Source organism: Silurus meridionalis, chromosome 3 (assembly GCF_014805685.1).
Source record: "Silurus meridionalis isolate SWU-2019-XX chromosome 3, ASM1480568v1, whole genome shotgun sequence".
Classification (NCBI taxonomy): Eukaryota; Metazoa; Chordata; class Actinopteri; order Siluriformes; family Siluridae; genus Silurus; species Silurus meridionalis.
Genome location: NC_060886.1, coordinates 23,847,994 through 23,871,017, shown reverse-complemented (window position 1 = coordinate 23,871,017; position 23,024 = coordinate 23,847,994). Strand labels below are relative to the sequence as shown.

Sequence of the window (23,024 nt, the reverse complement as noted above, 5' to 3'; positions counted from 1 at the left end):
GCTTATGACAGCTGATAATTTAACACAATTTATTTATTCACTTCAAAATAATGATGAACACCATGTTGTTCTAAAACATAATAAATAAAAAAATAAGATATTAAAAATGTAAATGTAGTTAAGTAAAATTTCCCCACAATGTAAATGTTCTCATAAAGTACAAATACTTGAAAGATAAACTTAAGTACAGTAACAAAGTAAAGTACTGTCCACCAATTATTATTATTATCAAATGTATATTTTTATTGAGCAATGAAGCCTTTAGTTTTTTCATATTGTTTTTATTTCATTGCTTTATAAATAAGCAGTTTTCCTATCATTAAAGCATTGTTTTGGAACATGGATATAATAGATTATTGCAAATAATATTTATGGTAATAATATTTTTTTATATGCTTTTTGTTACAAACAGCAATAAACTACTTGATGTTGTACTTTACTGTTTTATAGGGTCATTTTTGGGTTCTCTGCATTATACCATGTCCTAGCTTTCATTCAGATCTCTTTCATGCATTGCCTGAAATCTCAACCCCTGTTCACTGGTATGAATTTGAGCTTAAGACCATGTTTGTAAGATAATTTAAAAAATGTAACATTAGTGTGTGGACTGACATGTCCAAAAAAAATGAATGCAAGGTCAGAAGCTGTGTCTTCAGTTTGCACTGAAATTCAAAGCTAGATATTTACAGTGAATGTCTCTCGAGACTAATCCAAATTCTTTTGTATCATACTGTTGGAAGGAACAGAATTTAGTGCAAAAAAACACAAATTTATCTTGTTTGATGACTATAACATAACAAAACATGGAAATTGTGAAGGATTAATATCTGCTACTACATACATGTATGCCAAGCAAACTTACATATTCTATGAAGCATATGCTCATATTGGGTTGTAGCCCAGTTTATAATATCATTTCTAAACATGCATAACTGTTAAGTACATTTATAAAGACAATGCAGATGGTCCCATTGCAATATATACTGATTTGTATTACGTATCCGTCTTATAGGACCTTGACATTTGAACCAATGCTACGTGCTAGTCATAAGAATAGAATAATAATGCTTTTTTATGTCACCAATAAAATTGTTTATGTACTGTAAAGGTTCCTATTATTTCAGACCTTTAGGGTTTAGGGTTTAGACCTACCTATTAGCTATAAAAACATACACAGTGTTATAATATAGTATGCTGTAAAGTAACTTTTAGTTACTTAAGTCAAACAGAAGCTTGAGCGATAGAGAAAGATACAAGGGACTTCGCAGGAAGAGGCCTTTAAGTCATGTGCACAAACGATAAGGGGTGTTAGTTGCTGATCAACAACACTTGTAGCACAACGGCCCATTTGTCCATGTAAAGTGATTGCAGCTGGTCTCTGTCCTTGATCTCTCCTCAGCCGGGAAGCGAGAGCACAGCTTTATCCGCACAGCTGACGAATCCAGTCCAGTCCCTCAGGTGCACTGGGATGTATTAGTTTAATGTTCTGTTGTCTTCATGCTTTGCGCATTGTGCAACATTTTTTCATTCTTTTGACTCTCAGTGGCACGGTCCTAGATACAAAAAATAAACAGAAACGCCCAAACCTTTGGCAAGGAGGAGTAATCAAGACGTGGAAAGAATGTACACGGCAGGCCAATTGAGTACGAGCAGGGGCTTTTACTCCCTCAAAAGTGTGGAGAGGAGTAAAAAGAAAGGGGAAAAAGTTAGACAGCGAAAAAATAGAGGTAATCACCACCAATTATAGAGAGTCTTATTAGAAGCAGACTTTAGGAAAAGCAGTGGCAAGGCTTGCGATTTGATTTTATGTAGACTGGAAGCACCCGGCGAGGTGGAGTTTGTTTTTTGTTTAGAACATCCTCAGATGATTTTTTTTTTGGGAAGTAAAAAACTCAGCAGCTTCAGTCAGTATATAGATCTTAACTGGACTGCTTACTGTTCCTCCTGGAAGCTGCTAATTTCTAAATGCCACATTTTAATTAATAATCTATTAAAATTCTGATTTACTTGTGCTATTATCTGATGAACTTTGCTGCTCTTGTTAGTAGAGTTGACAGTGGGGCGGAAAAGATACATGCATTACCAAATCCTAACCTCTACTTTTTATCTTTTGCTGTGATAAGTATACCACAGAACAGTACAATCTGTCCATTGGCCGAATATCAAGTCCTGTTCCATCAGCCAGGAGGGAAATCAGTGTCTCTAGTGCAATAAGACCATGCTCTCTTCTCATGCTCTCATCATGTGTCATCACTTTAAACCCCACAGAATGACTAGGCTTACATTCCAACATGCTAGTGTTGATCAAAAAAGGATCTCTGACTGCACTTTTCCTATTTAGAGATGTCTCAGCATCAGAGACAGCTGTGTCAGAGCCTGGCCCATCTCACACTCATCTGATTAACAGATTTCTAATCAGCACAGTTCCTGTAGGGGTACAGAGCACATCAGCCAATTATTTGCCAAGCTTGTCCCTCGTTCTTTAACTGCATGAGTACGTAGCTTTAGATAGAAAATAATTAAAATCAAATAATTTAGGGCAAATATTTCTTTCATCTGTCCCTCAAATAGCTATCAAAAAGTTTCCCTAGTAATGAAGAGAACTGGAAGGTAGGTTTGAAAAGGCAGGTGCCCTTATCAGAACGGAAATTAGGGGCAAAAAGAAAATCTTATTAAATATCTTATTAGGTGTACTGTATATTCTATATTTTTGAAAAACATGTAAGGTAAAGCAAATGTGACTCTTTTTTGAGCAGTATAAAAAGTCCACTCATATAGGTTTAACTGTTACTTCTCCTTTACTTGTGTACATTTGGAACAAACTGTCATCAGGACCACACAATACACTAGCACATTACTTATAGTGCAAATATGGGTGTTGTACGATACAACACTATGTGACAAATAGGTCTGTTATATGGCATGGCAGAAGAAAAACTAAACGTGTCTCTGCTGCAATATTTAGTACCAGCATATCAGCAGGATCATTGGAATATGTAAATATCTTGCTAATACGTAATTAACATTATTATTGTGGATAAACTGTAGTGTACAGCAGTTTGCTACTTTAAAAAGTTTCACAGCTCTGATAGTATAACATATCTGTTCTCATATAGTCTGCCTCAGACAGGCTTGTACAAGTTCAGTTAGGGGACAGCATCCATATTTTAAGCCAAACGAATCAATATTAATTAACACCACAGGGTAATTAATTAGCTGTGAGAACGCTCACAGCTAATTCCGCTTTGCATATGCACTGGGATTGAGCATTGCATGATTGAGAGCTCTGTTGAAAAGCTGTTTGGCCACTCAGTTGTTTTTTTTTAATCTCCCTTTGCATGTCCCAGCAAGATATGTCTTCATGACCAATGTTCTCTCAGTGGGTGTCTTGTCGAGTTCTTTGGAACACAGACAATAAATGACACCATTTCTCTGCATCACCTTGTCTGTGTGTGTGTGTGTGTGTGTGTGTGTGTGTGTGTAATAAGCACATGGTTTGTTTTTTTCTTACATGTAGTTGCAGACATTCACCACCATCCTGAGGCTTAGTAATAGTCGTAGCTGTCTTATTACAGGCAGCACCATGGGGATCATGAAAGATAATAAAAGCCAGGACACAGGAAATATGTCAGACTCATAACATGCCAGCACCATACAGGAGAACACTTCCTCATGCGGGACTGCATGCACTTCTTTCATGACCAAATAGGGATAAAAAATCTTTATTTTTATTTATTTTTATTTATTTTTTTTTAGGAACAAAAGGTCTTACACTGTTCAAATTTATGCTAACCATGAAGCACACTGGTGTCTCTTTTCCATTCCAGGGAGATAACTTTCACACTTTATTCTCTCTCTCCACTCCTCCTGCTCTTCTTCTTCATCTTGATCTTCTTCTTTCACCGAGCTTGTTGTTAATAATGGATAAAAACTTCTTGCAGCACACCACAAACATCTGGTGAGCACAACTGTAAGGACACTTAATGGCAGGCATCTCTCTTTGAAGCTCGCATCCTGTGTATAATTATTTCGATATCGCCAAACAGTAATGGCATGTGTTTTTCCATTTGTTAAATGAAAAGGTGTTTTCCCTTTACAATTGATGATTAGATGGTGCACATGGAACACCACAGAATTAAACAGTGAACCAGCTGCATTTTGGTAGAACAGGATGTTCTTTTCATTTTGCCACCGTAGTAAAAGTACCTGAAACCATGCTGCTTCATTAATTCGTTTGACTGGTATATTAATATGCCAGTCATTTTTATTCTCTTAGGAAGGTTCTTGTTGGTCACCTGCTTACAAAATTTGTTCCATGCATTTTCACTGCAGGTTTCTCCGTTTATTTTTCTTTTTTGGAGGAGGGGTGGGTGTGTTGCTGAAGGCCAAGTACATGCATATACATGGGGGGAGCTGTGGGTGTAATCTGAACAGACCCCTCCAAAAGAACTTAACAGAAAGCCCTTTGTGTTTTGTTTCTAACTAAAGCTCTTCAAAGAGCCTTTGCGACTCAATGAGAACTCAAGGAGACTCTTCAACCCCCCCAACTCCGACCTAACATGGAGCAGATAGCTTACTGTAGGATCTGACATATTAATAGCTTTCTTGCACTATTACTGAAGGCACTATTTGCTTGTTATGGAATCTGTTTATCTAAGCATTATATACTGTATGTGTTTTTTGCAGAATGTTTTTTTTTTCCATGAGCTTCTGCTTCATCATAGTTAAAGATATGAAACCTTCAGTTGTGGTTGTTTCGATGTGTGCTGTAAGTGACGATGTAATTGGAATTTTAGATGAAAGTCATTTTTTTTGCAGGGGGGTGGGAGGTTTACAGCCTGTGGGTAAAAATTTAAATTGCTGAGTCGTACATATGCTGGTAATTGCTTTTCATACTGGTTTATTTAGATTGCCAGTAAAACACAAGCCTAAATCACAGACAGCTTTCTTTAATATATATTATTAAATAAATCACTTCTCTCACTTCGATATATATATATATATATATATATATATATATATATATATATATATATATATATCGAAGTGAGAGTAGTAATACATTGGTGATACATTGTTAAATGTCGCTTATACTCTTAGTCTCATATGTTATAGTCAGTAACATCAAATGATTATGTTGTAGTATTATTGATTGTTAACACCCAGTGGTGGGCATTTGGTACCTGGGCCTTAAGTGGGGATTTACCCGACTTAATCCACCTCTTAATACCACCACTATCACGTCGCATTTATAGAAACCATCAATGCTATAAAAAAAACCCAATATAACAAATCGTGGCATTACAGATAGAGAGGAATTTCGCATATTAAGGGCGAATACCATTTTACTAAAACAAGAAACCCAGTTAAGACTCCAAACCTCCACACTACCACCGCAACTGTGCACCTACATCATCTAAAGCAATTCAGAATCAATATTTGTCTAATAACATGACAAAAACATTAAAATTTAAATAAAATACAACCTACTCACCAGAGATGCACCGCTCCTCAGAGGCTGTAAGCCAGTGGTACCGCTCAAGTTCACTTGTCTGTAAGTGGAGAACAAGGGCTTGATCTCGGGCTGAGACAAGCTAGCTAGCTTCGGGTTTGGCCGACCTCTCCTCACGATGTCCAGCTTTTCTTGAACCAAATGAGACCAAATAAATTTCTCTGCCTCCGTAGGCATAGAAAAAGTCCAACTCTGATGTATTAATGTGTGCAGAGCACTACAGACATGTTCTGCCAATCAAACTTGGCTGTACCAGTTTCCCTCTGACCAACCAATTAGAGGACGTAAAAATGCTGACGCTATACTGAGCCAGCTAGCTGCCCTGTGAGGCAAATATGAAATCTGTTTGGTTAAAGTAACAGAGCTATTTATTAAGGAGACTATGGTAAAAGAGGCCAGCAAAACAGACTTTGCAGCCCCTGGGCAGATTAGATTGACATGGCAGCACATAGAGGCTGAAATCTGATTGGACAAAAAAATCTAACATCCACATAAATGCTATGAAATGAAGAGAATAAACTGTTGGGAATAAATTAATACAATGTCATGGAAATATTATTAGAATTTAGGTTGTAAATGTAGGTTTGTGCTTCTGATAGTGTTTAGACCAGCAGAGAAAGCTTTGCTGGCCCTGACCGGCCACCACTGATAAAACCACATGAATTTCAAAATTAAATGACTTATGAATGGGATGAAATTGAATGAAACAAGAAAATATTTGGGAAATGCATGGAATTAGTAGCAACATTTTATACATTACAATAAAGTCATTGTTTTTTTTCATTTTATGGCACTTTATTATCAAAAGGATTTAATAAACATTTAGTTGACCTTAGATATTCCTATTGATTAACTGAACAAAAAGGTTGTGACAAAGTTATAATTTTCTAGACATGTGAATTGACAAGCAAATTCAGTCAAAAATAGTGAGTATTAAATATTAACAATCAAATTAATAACAGTTTTTCAAACATGTTTTCCGCTTATGTAGAGATAAATTGTAGGAGAGACGTTACGTGGACAAAAGTTTATGGACACCTGAACATAAGAATAGTATATTTTTTTTAAACATCCCATTCCACATTTAGTCCCTATTTGCTGTTATAACCATCTCCACTCTTCAGGGTATATGTTCCACTAGATTTTGGAGGGTGGTTGTGAAGATGTGTGCTTATTCAGCCACAAGGGTGTCAGGTACTGATGTAGGGTGCGGAGGCCTGAGGTGAAGTCAGCCTTCCAATTCATCCGAGATGTACAGTATTCATTAGGGTTAAGGTCAGGGCTCTATAGCAGACCATTCAAGATCTCCTACCCAAACTCATGTTGTCCATAACTTCATAAAGCTCCCAATCGCTTATCTTCATACCAAGACTATTTTTTTTTGTTTTTTGTTTTTTTTTTACATATGGTATCTGTAAAAAATATTTGCTTACCTGTCTATCTTGATGGTAGTGTTTTTTAAAATCTTCCTATTAAGGACTTTGTTGGTCTGTGATAAATATTTCCTTAGCCAGGACAGCTAAACAGTGTTACAAAGTAGAAACTTCCCCCAGACTCATCCAAAAATGCTTAAAAAACATCTCCCTTAAGAAACTTAGCAAAGCAATAACAGTGAACGTTAAACTGAGCACTATAATATTATTTTTGCAGCCTGGCTGTTATGTAAAATTAATCAACACCTTCTGCCTTGAGAATTTGAGAGTGCTTTGATATAAGCAGGTGTAATCACTGTACTGAGGGGATTATGGCATATCTGAGTGAGTTGCATAAATAACCAATACCATGAGTGTACGCTTCTCAGATTGTTGCAAGCTCTGGTCTGTGTGAATTATTCAACCTGTGAGCTTGTCAACTCATGTTTAACCTGTAAGCTGAGAACTTGATAACAGCGAAGGGAGGGTGTTTATGCGGCTGGAGGTTTGTCTGTCAAACATAGTCCAGCCCACTCACTGCTCGGGAATTTTAGACTGTATGCTTTTGGCCTGTGTTTTTTTTACTTTTTTTCGCTCATGTACAGGAGAGAGAGGGAGAAAGATTGAGAGAGAGAGAGAGAGAGAGAGAGAGAGAGAGAGAGAGAGAGTGAGGGAAAGAGAAAGAGCAAAAGGAGCATTGTGTGTAACACAGGGACAGAGCGTGAGGGAGCACCAGAGGGAGAAAGTGTGTGAGTGGAAGAGAGGGAGGGCGGATAAGACTGACTGAGGGAAGGGGGATTGGCAGTAGCCTGCAGCTAGACTTTCCAGATATCCTTGTAGTGTGCTTGCTGAGCTTTTAGGTGCTGTGGCTCTGTATTTAGTTTCTGCTAAATAATATAATCTGAAATATTGTTTACCTGCTTGAAGTACGTAACACTAGGTGACGTTAGGGATACCCACACAGAGAGACAGACACGCACACACACATGCACCTTTCTTCTCTGGCTGGATTTACTTTCCTCCGTTTTATGCCAGAGAGAACAAGCAAATGACGCTGTCGTCCTCACTGCTCTGAGGGGAATGCGGCAATAGAGTGGATCTACTTACACACCGACAGTACACACGCATTCAGAGAAATACGTGGAGGATGGCCACAGCTGTGTTTCAGGTAAGGATGGGGGGGCGTTTACTCTGCATAGCCTGCGGTGAGGTCTGTGTCCTCAGATATGCAAGGAATCTTGATGCTTTTCTCCCAGCGGTGAGAGAACAGCAGCTGCTCAGAGTCTGGACTTGGCATGTTCTCTGTAAAGAAACAGAGAGCCGGCGTGTAAGTATTCTCAGATGGTGTGTGTAATGAGCGGGAGAGGAGACTGCAATCTGCGCTCTTAGGCTGAATGTCAGCTTGCAGAAATCTTGTCGGCTAAAAGTGTGGGATTGTAGCCTGTAAACCGGAGGAGACAGGTACAGTAATCTCTGTGGCTCTATTCCACCTATGTAATTGTGGAATGGATGTCTAAGGCTGATATGGAACTGAGTAAGCACAACTAAGGGGAAATACTGTATGTCTCACTCATGTTGCAAATGCTTGTTACCCTTTACAGAAAAAGATTTCTTATTGTCTGACACAATAGTAATAAGTCTAAGTAATTGGACTTGGACCTTAATAGTGAAGACATAACAAATGATTATATAAATAGATTTTACTTGTGAGAAATTCAGTGTTCGGGAGTTAATAAGCTTCCAACCAGTCTAATCATATTGATTTAGTTGTTCTAGTCTACTAATGAGCTAGATGAATCAAAACGATTTCTGGATTTAATAAGTGTTTTCTGGATAAATAAATAAGTAGTATATAGGATACAATATTAAAATGCCTAATTGGATATTGATCTGAGTTTTTAGACAAGTACAAATACTCAGGATTAGATCAATGTGTCTATGTGTCATATCATGGATGGATTTGCTCAAAATTATGGAATTTTATTTATATTAGTTATTTGGGACTCTGAGAGGGGGACCTTTGTTATGTCAGTAATGGTGCATGTGCGGATATGTGTGTGTTTGTGTGTGTGTGTGTGTGTGTGTGTGTGTGTGTGTGTTATGATGGACGATTCAGCCCCAGGGAAGGCATTCCTCAGTGCGGCTTAGATGTTGTGTCTGCTGTAAGCATCGGCATTGTTTGGGGTGAAAGTGAGAGTGTTATCCCACACTGAGGGAACTCAGGGGTAATTTGTGGCAACAGCAAGCGGTTTGTCCTTCCTTTCCACTGTAACAACTGCGCCTGACAGCATGACATAGCTGCTGTTAAAGAGAAGACAATAGACATCCCTGTGCGGCATACTGTCTGCTACTGGCTGTCTGAGTGTGTGGTTGTTTCTCACCGTTAGACATATAGCTGGGTCAGACTTCTGTATTCACTTCATTCCAAAACTCTTGCACTTAAACTCACCAGTATTCACCTCATGACCTGCAGGCCAAACTACACAATGGCAGGCCAATGCATGAAACAGTAGCATTGTTGGTGGTGATTTATGTGCGTGTGTGTGGGGTTGGTCTGTAGTTTTTTTAGGTAAATTACCAATGGTAGGGTGGAGCTAAGTGGCCTGACACAAATATTTGCCATCCTGAAGTTTTTTTTATTTTTCAAGAATAACACATCCACTTCACCTTTACAATTGCAATGACAGCAATTGTATTTCTTCTGAGAGAGAGAGAGAGAGAGAGAGAGAGAGATTCCCATTCACACTTCTGACTGTTAAATTGTTCTGACACTCATTCCAAAATGTCCCCACCATCAACAATTAAAGATGTTTTTTGTTTTAACATATACTCTATAATGAGCATCTACATATTCCAGTCCCAATGCAAACTGCTTCTATAGAAATAATAGAAGCAATGGCTAAAACATTAAAACAACCTTGAAATGATTAAATAGCTACATTAATTATAAACCTTGAAATGATAAAATAATCACATTAATATAAAAATTAAAATTGGAACTACACACACAGTTTCTGCCTTAATTAAATGAGTAAATTCTCATCCACAAATCGGCCTTGGTCCTTACCTGCACCCCACTTTGACCCTAAATCCTTTATATATATATATATATATATATACAGTACAGACCAAAAGTTTGGACACACCTTCTCATTCAAAGAGTTTTCTTTATTTTCATGACTATGAAAATTGTAGAGTCACACTGAAGGCATCAAGGGCTATTTGACCAAGAAGGAGAGTGATGGGGTGCTGGCCTCCACAGTCACCGGACCTGAACCCAATCGAGATGGTTTAGGGGTGAGCTGGACCACAGAGTGAAGGCCAAAGGGCCAACAAGTGCCAGGCATCTCTCGGGAACTCCTTCAAAACTGTTGGAAGACCATTTCAGGTGACTACCTCTTGAAGCTCATCAAGAGAATGCCAAGAGTGTGCAAAGCAGTAATCAAAGCAAAAGGTGGCTACTTTGAAAACCTAGAATATGACATTTTCAGTTGTTTCACACTTTTTTGTTATGTATATAATTCCATATATAATTCCACGTGTTAATTCATAGTTTTGATGCCTTCAGTGTGAATCTACAATTTTCATAGTCATGAAAATAAAGAAAACTCTTTAAATGAGAAGGTGTGTCCAAACTTTTGGTCTGTACTATATATATATATATATATATATATATATATATATATATATATATATATATATATATATGCTAAAATACACACACTCATCATACTCAAACCGTGACCGGTTCTTCATCACTTGCTTTCAAACATGGGAAACATATCACATGTTTTTGCCATTGCTTGTCTTGCAATTATGGCTAATTAAGCTGAAATTTAGGGAGAGGAAAAAGCTGTAGAATTTGTGCTGGAGCACATTTATCAAAAATCTTAATCTAAAATGGAGAGAATGGAGAGAATGGTGATGCATCATTTTCTCATATGGGTGGCTTTCTGACTCACTTCATTTGATTGCTGTGCTACTTAAAGCATGTTTGCACTCCTTTTCTCCATTGCTGTTGCTTAGCTTTTCTAGTAGAGCCTTTATTGTTCTCCTCTCTATCTCTTAGCATCTCCAGATGGTTTTGAATGGCCAAAAGAAACACAAACCAGTTTGTACCGCTTTAATCATACCATAGTTTGCTGTGAGCATGGGAAAGCTGAACATCCACTGGCTCAGGTCCAAAGATGGACTTAAATGTTGGCGTTGTGTCGAGCATTTCTCTTCACCAGCTGTATCCATGCATTGCACAGCAACCAGCAACCATGCATGTCATAACACATACCCTCATGCAATAAAACGTCACCAATCTGCTGGCTGGGGGGAGTAGATAACACAATGTGTGAGGTATGTAGAGAAAGAAATATTCTTATAAAGGCCATTAACAGCTTCTTTAATGGGACCTGATTTTAGGTTGTGACCGGATATAGGATGTTGAGTAATGCAAATAATAGCCACTCGAGATTTTAATCAGAATATATCATCAGAATGTAATCTGTGATGACAGGATGGTTGTGTTTTTGATGGTGTTTATTGTTTTACAACAATCAATGATAATGCACATTTGTGTTTTTCTCTCTGATTTTTTATTGTGTTTATGAGAAATTGAGAAAGGATGCAGAAATCATGAGACATTGGCAAAGTTTAGAGAAGTTTTGAAGTCTTATCTGTGATTCAAGAGCTGTGAGGTCATCATAAAACACATAAAACATCCTCTGAAACATAGTGGGCATAGACAGTATAACAGAATTGCCTTTCAAATGTACCGTGGTGAATTTTGTTTGATAAATGTATGTTTAGAAATGGCCCATTATGTTAAGTTCACGGTTCATTTCGCCCCATTACAGAGAGATCTTTTCAGTGACACTATCTAAGATGCCAGTGAAACACAAATTATAAACAGGTGGAACTGAAAGTAAGCTGATGTGAAACTAATTGTAGGTCATTGTGCAAGTGTGTAGTTTGCACTGGTTGTGTTGATGTCAATTTGATTGTTTGAATGTTCTGCAACCTTGTTTACATTCCTGTGCCACGTTTCAGCCCAACTTACTAGAATTTGGCTATGGTTGCACACTATAATTAAAGAATTGACTTTTCTGAGCCTGTCAAGTCCTTCTTTGACCCATTTTGCCAAAGGAAAGGAAGTTGCCTAATAATTATGCACACCTGATATAGGGTGTTGATGTCATTAGACCACACCCCTTCTCATTACAGAGATGCACATCACCTAATATGCTTAATTGGTAGTAGGCTTTCCAGCCTATACAGCTTGGAGTAAGACAACATGCATAACGAGGATGATGTGGTCAAAATACTCATTTGCCTAATAATTCTGCACTCCCTGTATATATACAGTACAGACCAAAAGTTTGGACACACCTTCTCATTCAAAGAGTTTTCTTTATTTTCATGACTATGAAAATTGTAGAGTCACACTGAAGGCATCAAGGGCTATTTGACCAAGAAGGAGAGTGATGGGGTGCTGCGCCAGATGACCTGGCCTCCACAGTCACCGGACCTGAACCCAATCGAGATGGTTTAGGGGTGAGCTGGACCACAGAGTGAAGGCCAAAGGGCCAACAAGTGCCAAGCATCTCTCGGGAACTCCTTCAAAACTGTTGGAAGACCATTTCAGGTGACTACCTCTTGAAGCTCATCAAGAGAATGCCAAGAGTGTGCAAAGCAGTAATCAAAGCAAAAGGTGGCTACTTTGAAAAACCTAGAATATGACATTTTTCAGTTGTTTCACACTTTTTTGTTATGTATATAATTCCATATATAATTCCACGTGTTAATTCATAGTTTTGATGCCTTCAGTGTGAATCTACAATTTTCATAGTCATGAAAATAAAGAAAACTCTTTAAATGAGAAGGTGTGTCCAAACTTTTGGTCTGTACTATATATATATATATATATATGCTAAAATACACACACTCATCATACTCAAACCGTGACCGGTTCTTCATCACTTGCTTTCAAACATGGGAAACATATCACATGTTTTTGCCATTGCTTGTCTTGCAATTATGGCTAATTAAGCTGAAATTTAGGGAGAGGAAAAAGCTGTAGAATTTGTGCTGGAGCACATTTATCAAAAATCTTAATCTAAAATGGAGAGAATGGAGAGAATGGTGATGCATCATTTTCTCATATGGGTGGCTTTCTGACTCACTTCATTTGATTGCTGTGCTACTTAAAGCATGTTTGCACTCCTTTTCTCCATTGCTGTTGCTTAGCTTTTCTAGTAGAGCCTTTATTGTTCTCCTCTCTATCTCTTAGCATCTCCAGATGGTTTTGAATGGCCAAAAGAAACACAAACCAGTTTGTACCGCTTTAATCATACCATAGTTTGCTGTGAGCATGGGAAAGCTGAACATCCACTGGCTCAGGTCCAAAGATGGACTTAAATGTTGGCGTTGTGTCGAGCATTTCTCTTCACCAGCTGTATCCATGCATTGCACAGCAACCAGCAACCATGCATGTCATAACACATACCCTCATGCAATAAAACGTCACCAATCTGCTGGCTGGGGGGAGTAGATAACACAATGTGTGAGGTATGTAGAGAAAGAAATATTCTTATAAAGGCCATTAACAGCTTCTTTAATGGGACCTGATTTTAGGTTGTGACCGGATATAGGATGTTGAGTAATGCAAATAATAGCCACTCGAGATTTTAATCAGAATATATCATCAGAATGTAATCTGTGATGACAGGATGGTTGTGTTTTTGATGGTGTTTATTGTTTTACAACAATCAATGATAATGCACATTTGTGTTTTTCTCTCTGATTTTTTATTGTGTTTATGAGAAATTGAGAAAGGATGCAGAAATCATGAGACATTGGCAAAGTTTAGAGAAGTTTTGAAGTCTTATCTGTGATTCAAGAGCTGTGAGGTCATCATAAAAACACATAAAACATCCTCTGAAACATAGTGGGCATAGACAGTATAACAGAATTGCCTTTCAAATGTACCGTGGTGAATTTTGTTTGATAAATGTATGTTTAGAAATGGCCCATTATGTTAAGTTCACGGTTCATTTCGCCCCATTACAGAGAGATCTTTTCAGTGACACTATCTAAGATGCCAGTGAAACACAAATTATAAACAGGTGGAACTGAAAGTAAGCTGATGTGAAACTAATTGTAGGTCATTGTGCAAGTGTGTAGTTTGCACTGGTTGTGTTGATGTCAATTTGATTGTTTGAATGTTCTGCAACCTTGTTTACATTCCTGTGCCACGTTTCAGCCCAACTTACTAGAATTTGGCTATGGTTGCACACTATAATTAAAGAATGGATTTTTATGATCGAACCATTTTACTCTTATTTAGAGGTAAAAGGTCCTAAAAATGTTCATAGTAAAGATTATTGCTGCTCTCCAGCCTCCATCATTACTTATTTTTACTTTACTTATTTGAAGCTGCTAAATCATTTTGGTTTTATTATGCTTTGTGTGAAGTTTTTTGTAGGCTAATTGACTCCACTTGAGTCTTCTGCATGGTTAGGCCCTCATTACTTGGTCCTATTCCTCTCCAGATACATCTGTTTGTCCAAAGAAATTTGGTGTGCCTTTATCCAGCCATGCTGAGAAAAAAACCTTAAAGTTGTTCACATTTCTCAGTGACATGTTCATACTTTGAGCCAACTGATAAAGTAGAGAAAAGACAGCTGAAAAATTTCAGTATCCTGCAGAGGGAGAGGTGGAGGGTGAGGAGTATTTCATGGGCAAAGGTCGCACTTTTACAAGGTCGCAGTAAATTAACAGGACCTCTTCAGAGGTGATAAGGCATCACTCAGTTTTGTTCCTATCACTGGAGGGAGGTGAGGAAGGAAGGCCTTCTCGTAAATGTGTAAAGGGCCAGGATGAGTTGCTGGTAGAGGCAGGAATATATGCCACAGACATTCCTGCGCAGGAGAAGGTGTTGGGAGGAAAATGTGTGATTTAAGAGTGTCTTCACGGCTCTGTTCCTACTCAACCACATAAGTTTCTTTGCTGTTTGAATGCAAACCACCACCATCTGGGCCAATGGTTTATGGCTGCAGTTTGGTAGAAAGGCACGGAACAAAATCTGTCATTGATGAAGTGCTATACGGATGAAGAGGCATGAAAGCAGAGAGATACAAATTGCAAACATGGGCAGAAACATAATTGGAAATTCTCTTGGAATATAAATGAAGGGTTTTTCTGGGGACAAGAAAAGATAGTGGCTTTGTTACTTCCTTACAGAGAACTATATTATACGATCAGTTGAAAAATGGCTCTGCAACATAGGATTTGTGTAAAGTAAGTGTACTTTGATAAGATGGACGCATAGCCATTAAGGCAGAGTGTCTGGCATATCTCTTATGTACAAGTGTAAAATAATGGTGCTTTTGGCTTGCAAATTTCGGGCTGTGTCCCATAGCCTTGATCATCTTATAGCCTATATATTTAGTTAGTCCCATTACTAATATTGAACAGATGGGTTTGCAGCACAATTCATTTCCAGAGAGGTTAAAGACAGCCTTAGAGAGATATGAAATATCAGGTCTATACTTTTATATATTAGCTCTACCCTGCCCATATAGCCATTTCATTAAGGCAAATGGATTTGGATTTGCTTTTGTGCTGAACATTTCCAAAATTGGCCTTACATCAGCTTGAGAGGCTTGGCAACCTTAAACAATGTTAAGGGTGCCAGAGGAAGTCATTTAGGGGTAGGATTAGTGAAAACATCCTGAATTTAATTTTGGGCCCGTTTTATACTCAGTCTGCCAATTTGGCTCAAAGAGAGGGCATGGTGGTCCATGGTGCGCTTCTATTTTATGAGAAGAAATGCTTATACTGATAAAAAAAAAAAAAAAACGCTTATTAAAAGAAGCAACATTAATCATATAAAAATTCTAATGGTCTGTGTCACAGCCTAAACATTGTGGTCTTCAAACCCCATACAACCAAGTGAAGCAATCCAAGATCCATAATGTCACGACTGTTTTTTCTTTTGACAGTGGGTAACAAACAATCGAAGAGAATCACTAGTTCTCTTTTTACAGACAGTGGCAATTGCTTGACTGAATCTTCCATAGACTACCAAGACTATCAGTAAAAATGACATTATGCGACTTGACATTGGCTGATTTTTTCAAAAATCGAATATGAAATCAGCCAGAATGGTTAGTCTTAAATGGATTATAGGAAAGTGGTCAAGCTGGAAACAAATAAAATGATCTTTTCCAACTTCTTGGTTTCCATGGTCCTCCAGCATGATGAGGGGCTTACTTCTGAAGCCGATTGGACCACTGCCCCCAGTAATTAGCCACATTCCAGTTCAGTGGTCTGCCGGTATTGTCAGATCTCATAATCCAGCTCTCTTACACTCTTCAATGGTTTACCACCAGTAAAAAGTGACGTCACATTAGCACAAATTGACTTTGCAGACAAGGAAACTGGTAACAACATCTGCCAAAATTGTTTACATAAACTTATATAATGTCTTATCAACTGGTGTGATAAAAGCATAGAAATGTCAAACAGCCAGACACTACTGATTGATTTTGTTCTGCCAGTCAGACCTCACTTAGCTTGCATGAATGTAAGCAGTGTAGATACTCTTTTTTCCGCTCATAGCTCAATTTGTCAGCTCTCAGTGGTGGCTATGTATTTCAATGGCTTCCATATGTTTTGTGGGAAGGTCCAATCAGAGACGGTCGATCACAGGCTATTACTCTGAGAGGAGTGCTATCGTTTGGTCTTTCATTGCTCACCACATCGACATTTATTCCTGTTTTACTTCCCACTGGCTGGACGTGACTCAGTTTTTGTTGACTTCATGACAGTTTCCTTTCTGTGCTGTTTTCCGTCCTGCGGAAGACCCTTTAAATACAGTTAAATACAGTTTAGTGTCATGAGAATTAGAGCCAAGCTAAGAGGGCTTCTGCACGCTAATAGTTCTGGTGCAATGTTGCTGTTCTGTCCTGGATTGATCGATGATGTGCACACTGGGCTTGTTTTCACTGATTATTGCAGAGCAGGACTGTTGGTCGCGGGGCAGTTTGTGCAGTCATGTTCCTCTGAAGGATTTAGAGATGGTGTATCAGTGAGCACGTGCAACACACGATGTCACTCCCTGCATTGCTGAACAAAACATACAACATTTTCCTGGCAATGATAGACAAGGAGGAGGTGAAGGGTGGGTTTGGGGTGCATGGGAATGGGAGGCAGGGAAAAAGTTCTACAGTGCCCCAATAGCCCCAAAGCACAGACTCCACCCTATTCTAAACTCAGAGTGCATCAAGCTCTTATCAGACGTCGCGTCTCTGTGGAATGTTTATATGAAGCAGGCCTATTTTGGAGAATTCAGCTTAGAGCTTGTTTGCATTTGAATTTGATTTATGGCCCTGGCAGTTAAATAATGGCAGGAAAACCATACAACCTTAGGGAGGCCTGCGCAAAGGAAACTGTTGTTCTAACCCAAATTGTGAAAGTTTCTTGTTGGACTGGAAAGTTGTTGTTTTTAATTCTTACTAAGCATCGATCACTGTGTAAAATTGTTATTCCTGTGCACCATGCATTTGCAGAGAATCCTTGATTGTTTGATATAACATGTAATCTAATCCTCTTTCTCAATGTTTTTTCATCCCAAGGGAGAACTCTTTTAAATTTCTTTCAGTTTGAGGCATGTATGCCATTCATAATGAGTATTGATTTTGTTCTAGCAAAGTTGTTTTTGATAACTTATCTAAATGGCAATAGCCTCCATAAGTGAAGTGCAAGTCCTCACCAGCCCATTAAGGGTTTTCTCCTGCTCATAACTCTTCCACTCCACAGAACTAAATGCCACTTTGACTGGCTGACACTCCTGTCTTGCCTCAACCTGCCACTCCCGCCTGTCAGTGCACACACAAATGTAAGGTGGTCAGTCTTTTGTAAGGCTTGGAAATGTAAGGAGTCAAGCTGGAAACAAATAAAATGATCTTTTCCAACTTCTTGGTTTCCATGGTCCTCCAGCATGATGAGGGGCTTACTTCTGAAGCCGATTGGACCACTGCCCCCAGTAATTAGCCACATTCCAGTTCAGTGGTCTGCCGGTATTGTCAGATCTCATAATCCAGCTCTCTTACACTCTTCAATGGTTTACCACCAGTAAAAAGTGACGTCACATTAGCACAAATTGACTTTGCAGACAAGGAAACTGGTAACAACATCTGCCAAAATTGTTTACATAAACTTATATAATGTCTTATCAACTGGTGTGATAAAAGCATAGAAATGTCAAACAGCCAGACACTACTGATTGATTTTGTTCTGCCAGTCAGACCTCACTTAGCTTGCATGAATGTAAGCAGTGTAGATACTCTTTTTTCCGCTCATAGCTCAATTTGTCAGCTCTCAGTGGTGGCTATGTATTTCAATGGCTTCCATATGTTTTGTGGGAAGGTCCAATCAGAGACGGTCGATCACAGGCTATTACTCTGAGAGGAGTGCTATCGTTTGGTCTTTCATTGCTCACCACATCGACATTTATTCCTGTTTTACTTCCCACTGGCTGGACGTGACTCAGTTTTTGTTGACTTCATGACAGTTTCCTTTCTGTGCTGTTTTCCGTCCTGCGGAAGACCCTTTAAATACAGTTAAATACAGTTTAGTGTCATGAGAATTAGAGCCAAGCTAAGAGGGCTTCTGCACGCTAATAGTTCTGGTGCAATGTTGCTGTTCTGTCCTGGATTGATCGATGATGTGCACACTGGGCTTGTTTTCACTGATTATTGCAGAGCAGGACTGTTGGTCGCGGGGCAGTTTGTGCAGTCATGTTCCTCTGAAGGATTTAGAGATGGTGTATCAGTGAGCACGTGCAACACACGATGTCACTCCCTGCATTGCTGAACAAAACATACAACATTTTCCTGGCAATGATAGACAAGGAGGAGGTGAAGGGTGGGTTTGGGGTGCATGGGAATGGGAGGCAGGGAAAAAGTTCTACAGTGCCCCAATAGCCCCAAAGCACAGACTCCACCCTATTCTAAACTCAGAGTGCATCAAGCTCTTATCAGACGTCGCGTCTCTGTGGAATGTTTATATGAAGCAGGCCTATTTTGGAGAATTCAGCTTAGAGCTTGTTTGCATTTGAATTTGATTTATGGCCCTGGCAGTTAAATAATGGCAGGAAAACCATACAACCTTAGGGAGGCCTGCGCAAAGGAAACTGTTGTTCTAACCCAAATTGTGAAAGTTTCTTGTTGGACTGGAAAGTTGTTGTTTTTAATTCTTACTAAGCATCGATCACTGTGTAAAATTGTTATTCCTGTGCACCATGCATTTGCAGAGAATCCTTGATTGTTTGATATAACATGTAATCTAATCCTCTTTCTCAATGTTTTTTCATCCCAAGGGAGAACTCTTTTTTAAATTTCTTTCAGTTTGAGGCATGTATGCCATTCATAATGAGTATTGATTTGTTCTAGCAAAGTTGTTTTTGATAACTTATCTAAATGGCAATAGCCTCCATAAGTGAAGTGCAAGTCCTCACCAGCCCATTAAGGGTTTTCTCCTGCTCATAACTCCACAGAACTAAATGCCACTTTGACTGGCTGACACTCCTGTCTTGCCTCAACCTGCCACTCCCGCCTGTCAGTGCACACACAAATGTAAGGTGGTCAGTCTTTTGTAAGGCTTGGAAATGTAAGGAGTAAAGCAGGACATTAGATGAGACAAAAAATGGATTTGACATGTACATGGAGCTGAGTGACCTCACTTGTACTATTTTAAAGAGCGTTTGGGTTTCACCAGTTGTTCTTCAATCTCTTTTTTGAATACACACCAAACCACTAATCACCTCAATCCACATTCTATTGCTAAAGAGTGTGTTTTGTTATCGAATGTGTCCCCCAGTTGCTATATTTTATAGGATGACGTTGTGAAACTGACATTAAAACCTACTTGTTTACTATTTTTCAGTCCTATGACAATACCTTGTGATTTGTGAACAGCACATTTAAAGTTTTTCAGTTATTTTTCCAGTCTCAAACTGGAACACAGAAGCATGTGAACACAAAGGTAGTGATAGCCAAGTACATTGCAGCATTCAAAAATTTAGAAAACAGTATTTGATTGGAATCAGTAAATTTGTTAGGTAGCTGTTTTAGACCTGGTGTTTTTTAACAGAATTATACACTTTTTTCATATATTTATATTATTAGGTTATATATATTTCCAGATACATCATCGATTAAAGATTAAAGATACATATACAAAGACAGTAGGCATAGTTTGAATAGATTTTCACTAATAATCATACTGCTGATCAATGTTGGACTTTTGCTATGGGCATCTGCTATGTTATGAGCTATCTTCTGAAAGAAATGATCAAAACAAACAAAAAGGGGGGAAAAAGTGTTTTCTTTAAATCAGTTTTGGCATTTATTTATTTGTTTTTTGTTTGAGGAGAATATGATAAAAACAAAATATTTTCAAACACCACGTAATCATATCTTTTTTTTTTTTTTTTTTTTTTTTGGAATCTGGACATCATCTTTTCCTTAACCTAGTTTCATATTAGATGATAAATAACAGATGTTCTACACCAAGACAATACAAAACAAATGACTGAACATAAATGAACATATTGCCTAGAAACCATCATGCCAGTAAAATGCTTTATTTTTGTCTTTTTTTTTTTTTTTACTTAAATGAATAAATACATTTTTAGAAAAACTGTGTTTAAAAACATGCTGGCTTGAAACATATTGAGGAGGCTGTTGCTTCATATTTTTTTTTTTACTGACGAATATGAGTGGGGTAAACAAGTGGGAGAGGAACAGGAGGAGGGTTGTACTGTCAGTCAAGAAGGCAGATTTTTGGATGAGCCTCCATCAGCGTCCCAAGGATATTATTTATTCACAAAAATGTCTTTTTTTTATCCCCTCTGGCTCTCACTACCTTACCTGTGTTTGGATGATCGTTCTGTTTTTGGTTAAGGAAAGTGGATGTGATTTGGACTCTGAATATTGGCAAAAGCACCTTTCAGCAATAGCGTGCCAGACACATGGATTATTTCAGCTTGGATAAACATGAAAGTCTGCATAAAAAAGACTGTGTGTTTATGCAAGTGTGGAGAGCTAAGATCTAAGAAACATGGTCATCTCATAGACCATGTTTCTATTGTCTGCCATAGCTTGACCTCAACAGAGGTTTTCTGCTCATGACTTAAGGGGACCACTTAAGGGGACACTTAATGGAGAAAAAAAACACACGCACACTTACCTGAGCTGGCTGAGGGTGAGATGGTAAATATTTGGAGATAAGACAGTGTTTTTTTCTTAGAGCAAGAACTAGAGAAACTATAGTGTACTACACATTGTTTTTTTAAATAGAAGTTCTCATTGTGCCATGGATCTTGGTTTAATTTAGTTAACATAAGCATGTAAGGAATGCCAAAACATAATTACCCCTTATTATAGTACACTCATTTGTACACTCTGATAGTATCAAACATGTGCTTCCACCCTCTTTTTTTCCTTCACAAAAAGAATACAGAGGCTTTGTTTTGCAGTGCAAGGCAGCCAAGAGGATTACAAAGTTTTGGTTCAGCATTTCCCTTTCACACACTTCAAAAAAATATTCATCCTATCCACTTGATTGGTCAACTGACAGATATGCAAAAGCAAAGCAACTTGTTTTGTGCACAGTAGCAACCAATATTTTTTATTTCCAGCATTTACAGGTAATTTATTTTTTGACGGATGGGGGGTTGGGGAGAGGTTTTGGGAGAACTGGGCAATATGGTACTAATTAGAGTCTTAGATAGAAATGTAATTAATGTGATTTGGAAAATATGTACCATGGGCTCCACCTTAACACATGCAGCTCAGAGTTGAAACCGAATTATAGAGAGGATACTGAAGGAAGCATGTCAGCAGTTTTGGGGGAGATCTGTGTTCTCATGAAGACTCTGATTAGCCCTTAAGCCATAGGCACATAATAAAGATAAATGCTTTCAGAGCTCTCAGGGGTGCTGTCAGGGACATGAACTAGCCAGCCTTCTCCAGGCTTCAGTTAGGTGGAGAGAGAGAGAGAGAGAGAGAGAGAGATGGGGAGAAATTTTTGTTTGATGGTAAGATAATAATTCAGTATAAAAATAAACCAATAAATATCTACATTGTTTCTACCCTTGTAATTGGCTTCTCACTGACTCAAATATACCCCATAAACCATGAGCATGAGCTTGTCTTTTGCTGTGTGTAAAAATGACCCACTCTTATACCAACACACAGTAAGTCTGGAGTGTTAACATTGCTGTGGTTGCCCAATGATAGGTCCATGGTTGGCCATTAATGTGTAACATAGTTCATCATAGTTCCTTTTGGGTTTCACGTGTGCTTGAAAAACTCAGAGTGCTGCTTATAAACATGGTTCTGCATTATAGAGACACAGAGATACTTTGTTGGAATGTAAAAAGTTGTCTAGAATTTCAATAATGTGTGTGGGTGCAGCTCACCACTGAATGAATCCATCCATGTCTTGTTTTGACACAGGGGAATGAGCAGGGGTTAAAGATATGCATGCTTATTTTTTGAGCCTTACAGTATAATAGCATGTTTTTCATTCATTTACAAAACTTCATATATATGCTTAATCATGGTCAGAGTTGTGGTAGATCCAGAATACTGAAACTGAGGCAGGAACACACCAACTACTCCATCATCATACGTGCACTACAACACTTTTATCTGTGTAGAATTTGTGCAACTTGATGTTCATGGTCATATTAAATAGATGTCTTAAAATCTGTACAAATTTCTACTATCTCAAAAGGTTTGTGAATTATGTAAAATATAAAATTAGAATTCGTTTTTTGTGACTTATAACTAACATACCGAGTTGATCAGTTTGAAGAATGTGCCAAGGCTCCAACAGAGACACTTTAAAAGTTCTGGGATTTTCTTCTTTCAGTCTTCAGCCAGAACTCTTTCCCAGAACTTAATCGGTGATCTTCCATTGGCTCAAGACATGATATCAGTCCCAACAGCACAGTACATTTCCACACTGTACCCACATCATACAAGATTAGTTTGGCTAATTTGGAAACAGATATGAGTTGCATGTCACTTTGAGATTAC

General features: G+C 38.3%; 1 protein-coding gene across 18 annotated transcripts in view; it reads left to right on the top strand.

Moving 5' to 3' along the window:
- Positions 1 to 23,024, top strand: part of tns1b (tensin 1b) — a 244,776-nt gene that overhangs the window by 130,233 nt on the left and 91,519 nt on the right. The window contains exon 1 of one of the 18 annotated variants that reach the window (XM_046844825.1): positions 7,607 to 8,092. The exons of 15 other annotated variants lie outside the window; for them this stretch is intronic. In XM_046844825.1, the coding sequence (XP_046700781.1) occupies positions 8,072 to 8,092 (21 nt within the window). In that variant the 5' untranslated portion in view covers positions 7,607 to 8,071. Of the gene's footprint in view, positions 1 to 7,606; positions 8,093 to 8,202; positions 8,252 to 23,024 lie in introns of those variants that run through there. 2 more of the 18 variants (XM_046844823.1, XM_046844826.1) reach the window with 2 other exon arrangements.